This window comes from Triturus cristatus, chromosome 2_1, assembly GCF_964204655.1.
Source record: "Triturus cristatus chromosome 2_1, aTriCri1.1, whole genome shotgun sequence".
In the NCBI taxonomy this organism is placed as follows: domain Eukaryota; kingdom Metazoa; phylum Chordata; class Amphibia; order Caudata; family Salamandridae; genus Triturus; species Triturus cristatus.
In genome coordinates this window covers 419624108-419640666 of record NC_140581.1, presented here as the reverse complement: position 1 = coordinate 419640666, position 16559 = coordinate 419624108, and the positions used below count along the sequence as shown (strand labels likewise).

At 45.9% G+C, this 16559-nt stretch overlaps 1 protein-coding gene across 1 annotated transcript in view; it reads left to right on the top strand.

Moving 5' to 3' along the window:
- The window catches only part of ADAMTS6 (ADAM metallopeptidase with thrombospondin type 1 motif 6), a 1840341-nt gene that overhangs the window by 716500 nt on the left and 1107282 nt on the right, over positions 1–16559 (top strand). Inside the window, exon 8 of the mRNA XM_085631708.1 lies at positions 8767–8810. Coding sequence (XP_085487834.1) covers positions 8767–8810 — 44 coding nt within the window. The remainder of the gene's footprint in view (positions 1–8766; positions 8811–16559) is intronic.

The following is a 16559-nucleotide window of genomic DNA, read 5'->3' as shown; positions in this document are numbered from 1 at the left end:
CACCATAAGGGTTGCTTGGCATGGTACAAGGTGGTCACTTTAACTAGTGAACATCATATACCAGGCCAACTTCTCACATTGGTGGCAGCGATGGGATTTGAGCTTGCTGTGTTTTACCATTGTAATCTCTTGGTTACCAATTGAAAGATCACATAGGTACCTGTAGGTACATATAAAACAAGATAGATATACTTAAGTTCTACTGAACTTAGTTGTTGTAGAGCAAAGGGAGTAGCACACCCTGACTACAACTACTAGATAGGTTTAGTAGGTAAACCCAAGTGTAGGTAGATTGCAACACATCCACCCACACTTAAGAGCAATGGAGGGGGCAGAGGGGTCCAAGGTACCCATCTCTGTCGAGAGTGACCCCCAGAGGGCACCAACTCTCTTTGCTACCCTAAATCAAAATGAGCTCAGGCAGTTGGCAAATATCAGGGGCCTTAAACAGCCCAAGAACCCTACTTCTGCTGAACTCAGAGAGCTTTTACAGGCTGATGAAGATCAGAAAGCTCTCAAGAAAGCCTCCCAGTTAGGACCCTTAGGGACTGGAACAGGAGCCCCCCCTTCTGAAGATGCAACTGAGGTACCCCTTTCCAATAATCACCCCTTAGATGAGATTCATACTACAGAGGATGAAAGTGATAGGGATACAGATGTTAGTGGGGATGAAGGGAGAACTAGCCCAGTGCCAAGTGTTATACGTGGCCCAGCTAACCTAAGGCTATTGGGGACTGACAATGGGATCATCCCATTGGATCTCCCCAGTGGACTTAACCAGGGGCTTGGGAGGCAAAGGAATCACTCAGGTGAATCTAATGCTTCTCATGCCTCTAGAGGCTCTCAAGGTCACTCCAGAAGGAGGATGACCACCCCTCAGAGGAGGGAACATGAGGCCAGAATGCAGGAAGCTCAGCTGAGGATCAGGAGACAGGAGCTAGAAGTAGCCCTGATGGAAGAGAAACTGAACAAGGCTAGGCAACCTAAGGAGAGTGGGTCTATACCCACTGGTGGCAGCATTGTCCCTAAGGACAAAGATAGGGTCTTTGACAATAGGAACCTGTCCAAGGTTGTGCCCCCCTACAAAAGTGGGGATGACATCCACAAATGGATGACTGCTCTTGAGAGAGCCTGCAAAGTGCAGCAGGTTCCTGAAGACCAGTGGGCAGCAATCTTATGGCTCTCCTTTGAAGGAAGAGGCAGAGATAGACTCCTCACTGTTAGGGAGGAGGATGTCAGAAACTACAGAGCCCTGAAGAGTGTCCTAGTTGATGGGTTAGGCTTAACCACTGAACAGTACAGGTTAATGTTCAGAGACACCCAGAAGACACAGACTCAGGACTGGTCTGAATACATTGAATGTGCCACTAAGGCTTTGGAGGGTTGGTTGCTGGAAAGTAAGGTATCTGATTATACAGGATTGTACAATTTGATGATGAGAGAACAGATTTTAAATAACTGTCAGAACCAGCAACTGCATCAACACTTGGTTGACTCAGATCTGACCTCTCCCCAAGAATTGGGAAAGAAGGCAGACAAATGGGTCAGAACCAGGGTTAAGCAAAAGAACCAGAACCAGGGCCAAGGGGGTGATCAGAAGAAAACAGACCAAAAGGGTGGAGATCAGAAATCTAAAGACCAGAAGTCTTCAACAGGCCCCAAACTAGTACTAACAAGGGTGGGTCGCAGCCTAAAGGGAAGAAGAAAGAAGGTCCAAAGAAACCCTGGTGCAAATCTTGCAAGAATACAACTCACTGGACCAGTGATTGTAAGAAGGGTGGAGCCCCCAACACTGTTGCCCCTAAGGCACCTGCTCCCAGTACTACTGTTAGCAGTGTTGGTCCCCAAACAAAGGGTGTAGTGGGAATCACTATGGGAACTGAAGGAGATTCTGACTTAGACAGAACCCTGACACAGGCAGTCTTGATCTGTGATGGGGACATGGATTTTTCCCTGACTGTGAGCCCCAGTAACCTGGGCAAGTACAGACAGACTCCTTTAATAAATGAAAAAGTGGCTCAAGCCTACAGGGACACATGTGCCAGTGTCACTATGGTGACACCAGGCTTTGTGGACCCTGGACAGTACATACCAGGTGAGAACTACCTGGTGACCAATGCCAGCAATGCCACTACTTCACATAGTGTGGCAGTTGTTAACTTCTCATGGGGAGGGGTAACTGGCCTCAAAAGGGTTGTGGTTAGTGCAGACCTCCCAGTAGAATGTTTGTTGGGCAATGACCTAGAGAGTTCTCTATGGTCAGAAGTGGAGTACAGGACACATGCAGAGATGTTAGGTATATCACCACATGTCCTTGCTGTGACCAGGTCACAGGCCAAAAAGTGCCTCACTGAACCTCAGGTCTTGGATCCTGGAACAATGGACCAAGCACCTACCAAGAAGAAGAACAGGAGGGTTAAGGCTGTGCCTTCCCCCCTGCCTCAAGGTGATGATCAGCCTTCCCAGGAAGATGATCTAGAGAACCCTGAAGGAACTGTCCCTGAAGAGCTTGAACCTGATCAGGTTGAGTTTCTGGGGACAGAGGGACCTTCCAGGGCTGACTTGGGGCAGGCTCAGGTATCCTGTCCATCTCTTGAACCCCTCAGACAGCTGGCTGCTGCTGAGGCTGCTGGGAATGCTCAAGGTACCCATAAAGTGTATTGGGATGATGGGCTCCTTTATTCAGAGGCTAGAGACCCAAAACCTGGTGCAACAAGGAGGTTGGTTATACCTCTGCAATTTAGGGGCTTCCTTCTTACCTTGGCCCATGATATTCCTCTAGCAGGACACTTAGGCCAGAACAAGACCTGGGACAGACTTGTCCCTCACTTTCACTGGCCTCACATGAATGAAGATACCAAGGAGTTTTGTCGCTCCTGTGTGACCTGCCAAGCCAGTGGCAAATCAGGTGGCACAACAAAGGCCCCCCTAATACCACTACCTGTGGTGGGGGTCCCCTTTGAAAGAGTGGGAATAGATATAGTGGGTCCCATGGATCCTCCCACTGCATCTGGGCACAGATTTATACTGGTGGTAGTGGATCATGCCACCAGGTATCCAGAGGCAATTCCCCTTAGGACCACTACAGCTCCTGTTGTGGCCAGGGCCCTGCTAGGAGTATTCTCCAGAGTGGGGTTTCCTAAGGAGGTGGTTTCTGACAGAGGTACCAACTTCATGTCAGGATACTTGACAGCTATGTGGAAGGCATGTGGTGTCAACTACAAGTTCACCACTCCTTATCACCCACAATGCAATGGGCTTGTTGAGAGATTCAACAAGACCCTAAAGGGTATGATCAAAGGATTACCTGAAAAGCTCAGGCGAAGATGGGACATCCTTCTACCCTGCCTTCTGTTTGCTTACAGAGAGGTCCCACAAAAAGGAGTTGGCTACAGCCCCTTTGAATTGTTGTTTGGGCACCCTGTAAGAGGCCCACTGTGTTTAGTGAAGGAAGGATGGGAGTTACCTCTCAAAAAGCCTAAACAAGACTGCAATGCAACCTGAAGGCCTCTCCCTCTTCTCTGGATACTATCTCTCAAGGGGTTAGTCTGCCTGACCAGCATGTTCTGGGGGGAGCGGCTCTCCTTGTGCAAGTGTAAAGGTACCATGCTGCAACCTGTCATGCTTTCCTGACTACTTATTTCCTGGTCAGCCCCTCTCCTACTCTGACGGCCAGGTGGCATGTGTGTTTCTGTTTGGGGCCTTCCTCCTAACTCATCCCTGGGCTCATCTCTATGTGGGGCCCGAGGCCTTCTTCTCGTTCCTTCCAGGGCAGCAGGAGTAGTTCCCTCTTCCTGCTGGGCTTCCCAGGTGAGAGCTCTAGCTCTCTCTATCTTTAACTCACACCTTTCCTCTAACTCCCACCTGGGTTGCCTTCTTTGCTTAGTGCTGCATGCTGTTCTTCTAGGCAATGTCTTGGACTCAGACTTACACCTTGATGCTTCCTCGCGCCATAGGCCTGCCTTGGTGGAGTATAGCCCGTGGCTCCCCCTTCCGAGTCGGCTTTTGGAGGACTGGGGTCCCTGTCCTCCCCTCCACTGGTGGAATCCCATTCCAGGAGGGCCACAAACTTCCTTCTGATTTTAGGGCACCCTGTGAGGTGATCAGAAGCACGTGCTCCCCATTCAGTTTGGACCTGATGGGCCGCAACCGATGGGTGGTGGGTTGAACCCTGAGGAGACCTGACACTGGACTCGGCCAGGGCTGACTGCATCTGGGCTGGTTGGTCTCTCCCCCCATTTCTAGTGACTTGCTGTACCAGGGGAGGTCCACCAGTCCCCTTGACCAGTGGATTGGTGTAACCCAGGGCAGGGGCGGCTGGGATGGTGGGCATCAGTGAAAGCATATCTCTGCTGGTGTATGGCGGGGGAGGTGAAGATGCTTTGCATGCGAACTCGGGTATAGTGTTGTAGGATGGGGCTACCTCGAACATGGCCCATAGTTCTAGTAAGGCCTCTCTATGAGCTCTTTTCTGTTCTGCATATCTGATTTGTATGTGAGTCTTTGTGTGTTCTAAGATGTTGGTGTCAAATGTTCCACCTTCAGGTCAGGGAAATCTGTATGCTTTGGTATGGGCGTGCCACTATGGCAATGTTTTCATATTTTCCGGGCCTATGTGGGGAACCAAGCTTGCATATGGTCAAGTGGGGTGGATTTATGGAACTCATTTTAAGGAATTTACAAAATTCGATCGTCTCGAGATTTTTAAATCATTAAGAATTCTACTCAAATTGTGGGGAAAACTGTGTACATAATGTGTTTCCGAAAATATCTATTGCTTACGAGCTCTGTAACCTTGTTGCCTCGAGAAAAAGAACATTTAACAAACAACAAAGACAAATGCAATGAAATAGTAACAACCTGTAACAAAGTGCAATTGTTAAGTCAAAACAGTACGAGTTGATTTGCAGTAGTAAACTAGTAATCATGAAATTTGGAAAGAAATGGTTATTATTTCATAAAGCATCGACTCACTAACACAACATAATATTAAAACATGAAGCAAATTGCAAACATTTTAACAGCACCACATTATCAGTAAATGCATCAATGGAAAAATTCTAATTGAGACTAAAAGATAAAAAGGTTGACTGAAAAAAATATTATTTTGTCCAAAAAACCTTAGCCCCCCTCTCCCCCCACCCCCAGTGCCTTCCCTCTGAGGAGAGGGGATGCTCCAGGTACTACGCGGAGCTAAGTGAACCTGATAGTCTGTCACTATCTGGCTCGGTGGACAAAAATAGCACCCATTTGTGTGGACATAACCTGACAATGATCAGCCCTCCATGGCCAGATTCAACCTACACCTTATTCACCACATCCGAAATTTTCCCTAATGTCCGAATTACAGCCGATATTACACCCAGTGGTAGTACGTACCAACTGTCTAACGACCGGCGGTCTAAGCGAATAACGCGTCCCACTCCTTTTAGATACTACCAGTAAAAACAAACCCCGTTTAAGCACTAAAAAACTCTTTCAGAAAATAAAATCGAGATGCTGGCTCTGTGTTACAATCAATCAATCAATCAAGGAATTTGTAAAGCGCACTACTTACCCGTGAGGGTCTCAAGGCGCTGAAGGGAGGGGGGAACCGCTACTGCTCGAAGAGCCAGGTCTTAAGATGTCTTCTGAAGGTGAGCAGTTCCTGGGTCTGCCGTAGGTGGGTGGGGAGGGTGTTCCAGGTCTTGGCGGCGAGGTAGGAGAATGATCTGCCGCCGGTGGTCTTTCGTTGGATGCGGAGGACGGCCGCGAGGGCGAGGTTTGCTGAGCGGAGCTGGTGGGTGGGGGTGTAGAAGTTGAGTCTGTCGTTCAGGTAGGCTGGTCCGGTGTTGTGGAGTGCTTTGTGTGCGTGGGTGAGGAGTTTGAAGGTGATCCTCTTGTCGACGGGGAGCCAGTGCAGGTCTTTCAGGTGGGGGGTGATGTGGCTGCATCGGGGTACATCGAGGATCAGACGTGCGGAGGCGTTTTGGATGCGTTGTAGTCGATGCAGGTGTTTGGCTGGGATTCCTGCGTAGAGTGCGTTGCCGTAGTCCAGCCTGCTGCTGACGAGGGCCTGTGTAACAGTTCTCCTTGTTTCGGACGGGATCCACTTGTAGATCCTGCGGAGCATGCGGAGGGTGCTGTAGCAGGAGGAGGAGACGGCGTTGATCTGCTTCGACATGGAGAGGGAGGAGTCAAGGACGAATCCGAGGTTGCGTGCGTGGTCGGTAGGTGTGGGTGCCGTTCCCAGCGTTGTAGGCCACCACGAGTCGTCCCAGGCCAAGGGGGTGGATCCGAGGATGAGGACCTCCGTCTTGTCCGAGTTCAGTTTCAGACGGCTGCTCTGCATCCATTCGGCGACAGCCTTCATTCCCTCGTAGAGGTTCGTTTTGGCGGTGTGTAGGTCCTTGGTGAGGGAGAGGATGAGCTGGGTGTCGTCGGCGTAGGAGATTATGTTGAGGTTGTGCTGACGGGCTACTTGTGCGAGGGGGGCATGTGCCATTACACCTAGAGCCTATGCGTGCCTCTGTACCATGCCCAGGGGTCCAATCGACCCCTGTCTGCCACCCAGAAACAAGCATATCAGCGTACCCTGCCCAGTGGTCAAGGCGGTCCCTAACTGACACCCAGAGACAAGCATACCCTTTATCCCTCACAGTGATCGCAAACAATAGTAGCCCCCTTTGCCCTCTCTAGCGTACTGACTAGGGGAAAAATCAAAAGTGATCTATGAGCTTGTTCCAATTTGCCACATGCCACCTACTGGGACTAAGGATCAGATGTAGTCTCTTACCCTGTGAGGACTGTCTGCGGACAGACCTCCGACCTGTGGATTCAGCAGAACTTCTAATCAATTAGGCGTCTGCTCACCAATCTTGTTTGTGCAATGTGAATCTGTTTGGGCAGGAGTCCTTCCGTTCCGGCAGCAGTCGGGCTCGATAAACCAATCCCTGCTATTTGGCTCACCAAAATGTTGCTCGAATATGGTTTTGCCTTAAATAAATGAATAACGCAAGAGGCGTTTGGCAAAACAGGTACAAGTTGTTTTAATTTAACACAGCGGCCGGGAGAGTCTCGACCGAGTGCATCTGAAGAAAATCTCTCTTTGTACAAGTTTTGGCTGACAATATATACATCTTGTGAGGTACAATAAAACAATTCTGCAGTCTTGAAAAAGCATCTCAGTCGTAAATTAATAAGCTTGGGCATCTGATCAGAACACAGATGGTTCTCGACCTCTGGAAGAGCTAGTGTGGGCCAGTGTGTATGTGTCCAGATGTCTGGTGGGGGGAGAGCGTAAACACTACGTGTGGTGTGCATGTTGTGTCCTTATTGACTGAGTGTTCCTATCTACATGTGGCATCTAGCTTTGCGGTATTTTTTGGGAATGCATGCGTTTGGCCAAATATGTTTCATTGGGGCCAATTTCCTCAGACCTGTTTGTGGTGCAACCATCTATCTGTGGGTTCGATCAGGGTTTTCCTTGAGTGCGCTTTTGTCTCTGGGCTAAGTGAAATCCCACCTGTGACATGTCACTTGACAGGCATGGGTTGGGGTAACAGTACATGTCTGACAATGTATTTCTGACTCAGGGTTGATGCGGACGCCACCTTTGGGGAAGCCGACAGCAATGATACGAGTTCAGTAGAACGTCTGAAAATATGATGGCAGTCATTGATATAATTTTTACTGACATTCTCAACGTTGTGCATAAAGTTGTCACAGCGTACATCAACATTGTCTTTACTGATATTGACATAGTTATGCGTGCCTAGATCATGGCGTACATCGACATTGTTTCTACTGGTAACAACATTGTTATGCATGAATGTATTATGACATATGTTGATTGACATTGTTACTCCTGGTATCGACACCGTTGTGCAGGCATGGATTATAGCATACCTTGATATTGCATTTATGGGTATTGAGATTGTTATGCGGGCACAGGTTATGGCATACATTGACATTGGATTTATTGGTATTGCCATTGTTGGGCCTGCACATTGGATGTTATTCATTGACATCATATTCCCCCGTTCCAACAACACATTCTACTTTAACCCCTTCGACGCGCATGACGGAATGGTTCCGTCATGCACGTCGGTTGGGCTGTGCTTATGACGGAACCGTTCCGTCATGGCCCCGCCCGCGCTCAGAACCTTCAGCGTGGCGCGGAAATCCGCGCCGCGCTGAAGGGGTTAAGGAGCTGCTTGTTATCAGTAGATGGCCTGCATTAGAGAGCTGCACCTCCGCTGTAGCTTGAAGAGAACTTCTCAGAAGCCGGACAGATTGCTTTAAAATGCTGCAGCTTAACGTCATAAAGGGCTGCTCCATGTTGGTGCAACTTCAAAGCACCTTGATTGGCAGCGTTAAGGAGCTGCATATTCGCAAAACCACAACAAGCTTCCTTAAAGAACCGCTGCGTCACAGAAGTTTGACGGTCCCCTTTAAGGAGTCCGGCTGCCTTAAGCAAGTTGCAGCAGCTTCGCAGCAGCGCGAGAGGCCCCTCTCTGTAGCTATGATTACAAAGATCCACTTTAGGCTTTTTTCCTCTCACTGGCAGGTGTCCCTCTGGCCGGAGGCCAGAGTCTGTGAGTGTACAGCATCCTGCGGGTAATGCCAAAGTGCTGTAAATGCCAATACTCCAGCTGGCTTCTCATAATTGCTTTGATTGAGGTCTGACAGCTTGAGATGTGATATAGAACTGTGACCAAATACGCAGAAAGAAAGTTACAAATTTTATTCTCTGACTAGCTTTGTCTCCATTCTTCTTTCCAACAGATATGACATCTGCACCTACAAAAACAAACCCTGCGGAACGCTGGGTAAGTAAACGTAAGCTTTCTGGGGTGCATTGTATTTTTACACACTTAGTGATCTGTTATGTTTCCATTTGACGTTGGTGAGTTTGATTTCTATTCAGGTGAGGAAAAAATAAGTATACATTTTGTTAGCACATAGGCTTTTGTGGATCACTACAAGTTTAAAATCCTTTATCAACTTATGTTGGGCATTTATTTCCTGGTCATCAAGATAACTGAAACTTAAAAAGCAATAATTTCTAGAGAAAACTTGCATATTTGTTTTGTTTTACCAATGCACTCTCATGTGATAATATAAACAGAAGACGTGTGAGGGCGAGCACATGAACAATCTGGTTAATGACGGGTTAAAGAGAACAATAAAAGCCCTTTCAGGTTATGATTTGGCATTCAGTAGAAGGGCGTTGGGGTGGCCACAGGATGCTATGATAATTGTGCTTCGGTCGTGAGTGATGCAAATGTACGCAGCTGGTAAATAACTACGTCGCTTTTTTGCAAAGTGGTTAATTTGGTCTGTGTAAGTCTAATGTAAGGTAAGAGTTTCAAAGAGAGACTGCGACACCAGAAACATCTGGCCTCTTCCACCAATCATTAAGAAGCGAGGGACTGCAAGAGTACATTAGTGTAATGCTGGTTCCAAGAGAGAGTGTTTTCTGTGAATTTCTGCATTTTTGTAGATATATAGGTATATATCTGTATATGTTTTTTAAATTATTTTCTTTCGGGGGAAACTGCTTGTAGGCCAGATCCAGAAAGGAACGAACATTCAAGCCCCATTTTGACTTTCATTCCCTAATTTGACTTTCATTCCCTTTTACAAAAATGCTAAAATTATGTCATATATATATATATATATATATATATATATATATATATATATTACCTACTGGCGGTCGCCAGTAGGTAGTTATAGTTAGGACCCTGTTTCCATAGGAAATCCGCAACATTCTATTTTGAATAACTTTGGCGCCGGTCGACGAATCCTCGCGAAATTTTCAAAATAGGTGGGGCGCTACGCTCCGCTCCTGCCCTGAAAGTCTCGGGGGGATTCGTCAAGCGGGGGCTGAGAAAAAATGGGGGTCCCAAAACGCGTTTTCCCCATGCATTTTCCCATAGGACCTTTAGACACAGCTACAGCCCGAACGGCTGAACAGAGTTACTTGAAATTTGGCAGAGAGGTAGTCCTCAGGTCAAGGAAGTGCCTTTTGTAGGTCTGGTGTAAATCTGTGCAGTAGTTCCTGAGAAAAAAGCATTTAAATCAATATATATATCTGTGGCAGCGCTCCGTGCGCTTACCGTGCGCTTACCGTACGCGTACGGTGGCGTGCGCGAGCTCAAATCAGATTGGCTGTTAGATCTTAGTAAACATTCGAATCGGTCGAAACCAGGAAGTGGCGGACGCCATTTTCTCTCTCGCACTCTGAGAGGGGGTTAAAAAACAAAGGCCAAAAACATGTAAAGGGGCTGTTTAGACAGCTCCTAAGCACCTAGCCATGTTGAGGGAGTCCCCAAAGATCCCCCAAGACCAAAAACGGAATTTTAATTTTTTCGATAATTTCGCCGATTACGCTTACCGTACGCGTACGGTAAAAATTATTATTAAAAAAAAAAATATCCATACTCTCCCCACCCCATGCGCAAATGGTGCCCGTAGAACACCATTTGTGCATGGCATATGAAACATCAGTGAAAAATTAAAATATTAAATATTAAAACAATATCCATACTCTTCCCACCCCATGTGCAAAATGTGGCCGTAGGGCACCATTTGTGCATGGCATATGACATATCAGTGAAAAATTAAAATATTACCTTTCACAACGAAGCGCATCATATGTCCTCTATGTGCGCACGGTGCGCGAAGCGCATCGTGCGTACATGGCCCATCTAGCGTAACGTGAGGGGGGTAGCGGTCCCCAGGGCCATCAAGGGCTCCTGGAGGGGGGTCGCGCGCCCCCCCTCCCAACATTGGCAAAGCCCCAGGGCGGTGGTGGTCTCTGGGGCTCGGGGGTCTGTAACGGACCCCCGAATTTACATAGTTAGTGCCCCGGGGAGGTGGCGGTCCCCAGGGTGTATAGGTGGGCTCGAGCCCCCCCCACAGGTTATTTACAAAAAAAAACAAGCCTCAGAGGGTGCGGGGGGGGGGTATGTGTCCCCCGCAAATATTTAAGAAAAGCCCCAGGGGTGGCGGTCCATGGGGCTTGGGGGAGCCTTGGAGCCTCCCCACCCATTTTAAAAACAAGCCCCAGGGGGTGGCAGTCCCCCGGGACTTGGCCCACCCAGGGGGCTAAATAATACCGAAGCGCGGGCTTCGTTTTTTTTATTTTCGTTGCAGGATCCGCGGATCCACCGCGACTTTTGCCAATTTTGTTTTTAAAAAGATGCTTTTTTTGGCCCTGGGGGTCCTTGTGGGGCCCCCTAAGGAGGCCTAGGGGGTCAGGGTGTTTCTACCGTGTCCCCTTTTCTTGTTTTACGCGTTTGTTTTTCTGTTTTCTTGTGACTCGGTTCTACCGAGTCACAAGAGGGCTGCCAACACTTCCTGGTTTGGAGTGTTGACAGTCAATTAGAATAAAGCTCGTGGTTGGGAGGGTTCACGGATCCACCACAGCCATAGATATCAAAACTTTTATTTTTGATTTTCTCAGCAACTACTGAACGGATTTACACCATTTAACAAAAAGAGTTTTTTCTCAAACAAGGGCTACCTTTTTGCCAAATTTGGTGTAATTCCGTTCAGCAGTTCAGGCTGTAGCCGTGTCTAAAGTTTCCAATGGGAAATTGATTTTCCGACCTTTTTTTAAATAATTTTTCAGGAACTACTGAACGGATTTACACTATTTAACAAAAAGGGCTCTTTCTGAACCAAGAGCTACCTTTTTGCCAAATTTGGTGTAATTCCGTTCAGCAGTTTGGGCTGTAGCCGTGTCTAAAATTTCCTATGGAATATAACATGGAGAAAACATGTTTTGGGACCCCCCTTTTTTCTTGGCCCCCGCTTACTGAATCACCCCGAAACTTTCAGGATTATAGCTTATCGGAGCGCCCCACGAGTTTTGAAAATTTTGCGAAGATTCGTCATCCGGCGCCAAAGTTATTGGAAAAACAGAAAACGGTTTTCATATGGAAACTAGGTCTTAACTATAACTACCTACTGGCGACCGCCAGTAGGATATATATATATATATATATATATATATATATATATATATATATATATATATATATATATATATATATATATATATATATATATATATATATATATATATATTTAATGAAGGCACATATCGAGGCACAGTAACGGACCCCACTGGAGGGGACAGAATATGACTACAGCACCCAGCATGCCTCACTGGGGAGAGCATGCAATGAAAAGGGTATAAATTAACCGCTGTGGTTTCGCGCCGTTATGTGCTGCCAAACTGCCCCATGATGAAGAAGCAGTGACTTTGAAACGCGTTGGGGAACTTTATTTAAAAACCGGACACCAATTGCAGTATCTGAAATAAATGGGGTTTGTTAACCTGCACCAACGGAGTAGCGTCCTTATGCTCAGAGGCATTTTGTTGTTGATATATATATATATATATATATATATATATATTTTTTTTTTTTTTTGACGTAGCGTGTCTATGTGATCACGGTCGCAGGTCGGCGACCGAAACGCGTCATGTGGACCGTTCTTGGCTTGTAAATAAACCCTGGATTTCACCCAATGCTGTGGTCTGTGCCCGTGTGTTCCTTGCGAAAGGTTGAAGTCACTACGGGACTCTTTGTTGATATATATATATATATAACCTACTGGCGGTCGCCAGTAGGTAGTTATAGTTAGGACCTATTATCTATAGGAAATCCGCAACATTCTATTTGGAATAACTTTGGCGCCGGTTGACGAATCTTCGCGAAATTTTCAAAACTGGTGGGGCGCTCCAGTTCGCTCCTATCCTGAAAGTCTCAGGGTGATTCGTCAAGCGGGGGCCGAGAAAAAAGGGGGGTCCCAAAACATGTTTTCCCCATGCAATTTTTCATAGGAACTGTTAATCACAGCTGCAGCCCGAACTGCTGAACGGAATTACACAAAATTTGGCAAAGAGGTAGCCCTTGGTTCACACCGTGCCTTTTGGTTAAATGGTGTAAATCCGTTCAGTAGTTGCTGAGAAAATCAAAAGTAAAATCATAGATATATCTGGGCGGAGCCTAATCACACATCTCATCGTGAGATCTGATTGGCTGTCAGCACTTCATCCAAGAAGTGTTGGCAGCCATCTTGGGACTAATATACATGATAGCACCTCATTAAAAATCATTGCAGTTAATAGAAAGTTATAAGACTTTAGTTACATTATAAATCCTTTGTTGATGGTACCATACTAATTTTAGGAATTGTGGTGTGTTCTAAGGTGATTTTACCATGTGAAAAAGCCTTCTGCTGGGATATCATGAATCATGTTTGAGAGAAAACTATTTTCTCATGCTTTTCCCATAGAGGTTTGGAAGGTGATCTATAAGCTAAACTGAGAGCATATTTTCTGTAAATTCACATTATCTTTCTCAGTCATGTGAGAATAAAGTCTGACATTCTCAATAAAAGATGTACATCCAACGAGGGCAGAGACTGTCAGTTGATTCCTTTGTGTTCTACTGCAGCTTCCCAGAGTGTTCTAAAGAACAACTAGAGCGCTAACAGTCCTACTTATGACAAATATATGGCACACCTGAAGCCATCTTGATTGGAATAAAGTGGTAACTCTTAAAACATTTAATTTAAAAAGGAACAAAATGAGGGGGCTCATTTTGCCACTGAAAGTATGATTAGTACTGCAGAAAGAAAAATTAGGGCACATTTTGAGTGACTTCTCAAATCCTCTTCTATTTCATAAAACAATTCTGACATGCAGACTGAAACATGCACTTTCAATACCAGCAGCAGACTTCCCTGGTGAGCAGTAGCTTTACTACAGTGATCTAATGAGCAGCTAGAGTGCTAACATTCAGAATTTATGGCAAATGTATGATACATCTGAATGCCTTCTTGATGGAACCAAAGTAAACAAGCATTGAAAATGCAATAGGTCTTGCCCTCGTTTAAGTTAAAGCAATTCTGTTTGTAATTAGGTGGCTTTTTAGCTTTGCTTTTATTAGTGTTTTTCAAACTTTCATGTACATAACATGCATATGTATACATATATGTATATATATGCATGCATTTATATTTGTATTTATATAGATATGCAGATTATATATATGTTTATATATGTATGTGTATATATATATACATACATATATATAAATGCCAATACCAATATTACTTTATTTCGGTATTTCACCATAAAAGAACAGCCACAAATATATACAAGCAGATAACATTTTAAGAAGAATAAAAACAATTCATCAAAAATATTACAATGTTAAAAAAAAGACAATATAATCAGGCACAATCAAGTCCTTGATCTTGCATCTTGAGGAAGTTTCCCCTGACCCACCACATGGAGCTTAAAAAACGTGAATCTGCAAAGACTATATGAGAATCTGTGTTGTACTTTAAGATTCTAAATGCTTCCCTGCAATATGTGGTGCCCAGGTTTTTGCACAGCTGAAGCAGCCATCTACGTCTTGCTGTTTGATAGCCCCGGCAAAAAAAGAAGACATGGACTTCAGTCTCATCACACAAGCTACATGCCGGACACCCACTTGTACTTCCTCCCGACCATTTGCCCGTGAAAGCACGCAGAGGGAGGCAGCCATGGCGAAACTGCACATATAGTTTCATTCCTAGTGTCGGGTGGATTTCATCAAGACATGCCTCCAGCCTGCAGGTGTCTTTTATTTCCAGGAAGAGTGAAGTGAGGGTGCCATGTACGGGTTCTGCATAAAGTTTTTCGGATATTCTGCCCCAATTTCTAGTACTCAGAGACTTTCGTGATATACTCAAACAGGCTGTGTCGGGATTATCCCATAGTTGTTTTAGACCTATTTCATAGAGGCTCTCCCTGACAAATAGAAGACATGGCAGCTTCCCTGAGACGGGGAGTTTCAGGATTTCCGAAAGCTCTAGTTTGTACTCGGATAATTCCGGTGTTGCACAAAGGCGCCGCCAGAAGAGTAGTGGCCTGCAGGCAATTACCTCAGCAATGAATCTAACCCCTAGGTCCATACGCAGTGGAACCAAGGGGGTGCTTGTCGGTAGCCCAAGCAGTTTTCTAAGGAAGTTACTCTCTGTGATGGCTAAGGACCTGTGATTAGAGTGCCCCCAGAGTTCAACCCCATATAAGGCAGCGCTCCTCGCCTGGCTTTTATAGATCTCCATAACCGGGCTAACTGGCTTATGGAAAGTCTTTCTAAAAACCTTAGCCAGGCCGCCTGTGGTTTGTGTCAGTTTGAGGTTGGATTTCTTAATCTGAGCCCCCCATGTCATATTTTCAGTAAGGGTTAGGCCCAAATAGTCAAATACAGAGACCTGGTCCAAAGGGATTCCATTCATATGTGAGTTTGGGCGTGTGGATTTACTGGGGTTGAAGATCATAAATGTAGTTTTATTGATGGTAATCTCTAATCCCCTACTACTACAAAACTTGCAAAACCCATCTAGAATTCTTTGGATACCCATTGGTGACTTGGAGAGGAGGAGAGTGTCATCCGCAAACATCATAGCAGGGAAATGCTTTTGGGCGATTCTCGGAGCATCTGTATCTTTGCATGATCTCAAAGCATCTATCAACCCGTTGATGTAAATGCAGAACAGGGTGGGGGCAAGCACACATCCCTGCCTGACTCCCCTATTGACAGGGATGGGCTGCGTTAATTCCCCATTTTTCCCAAATCGAATTTGGGCATAATTTCCATTATGTAATCTACTCAGTATATTTAAGAGATAAGAGGGAAGTCCCAACTCACTTAAAACCCTCCATAGTGCATCTCTGGGTACCAAATCAAAAGCACTCTTCCGATCAAAAAAGACCAGAAACAGGCTACCCCCTTCTAGTTTGACTGTTTTCCAATAGAGAAGTTGGAGCCTGAATGTCTGGTCTATTGTTGATGTTTTCTCCCTGAAACCAGCCTGCTGGGGGGTCAGGATCTTTTGATCTTTGAGCCAGGATTGCAACCGGTTCAAGAGGATCCTGGCAAAGATTTTCTGTGAGACATCGATCAGGCTGATCGGTCTATAATTTTCCGGTGACAAGGGTGATCCCTTCTTATACACTGGTATAAGCAGCACCAAGCCACGTTGCAGGTAGCACCATTCCCTGCAAAATGGCATTAAAGATCACCCAGAAGTATGGGCCCCAAATCTTAGGTTCGGCCCGATATTGATCCCCTGGGATCTTATCCAGTCCAGCTGCCTTACCAGGTAGGATCTTGTTTAGAGCTTTATAGACCTCTGTCAAAGTTATCTCGGAAATATCTGTCCCAAACCCCAGTGGAATCAGGGTGTCTATGGTCTGGCCTCCCTCTGCATCATCGAGTGAGGCATAAAGGGCTAGGAAGTGCTCTCTCCAACTATCAGCCACAATATTTGGCTCTAGTGCCGCGTTTCCTGTGTTACTACCTGTAGAAACAATGCTCCAAAAGGATTTCATATCTTTAGAATCCAGGCGGATTTCAGACTATCCCACCGATCAGTTTCCCATGAAAGTTTAGCAGCTGCAATGGTGGTTTTATAGTCATATCCAGCTGCTTTCACTGTATTGTTACTCTGTGCTTTTATGGCCTCTATTAATGCCTTTTTGGCCGCCCGACAGTCTTTGTTAAACC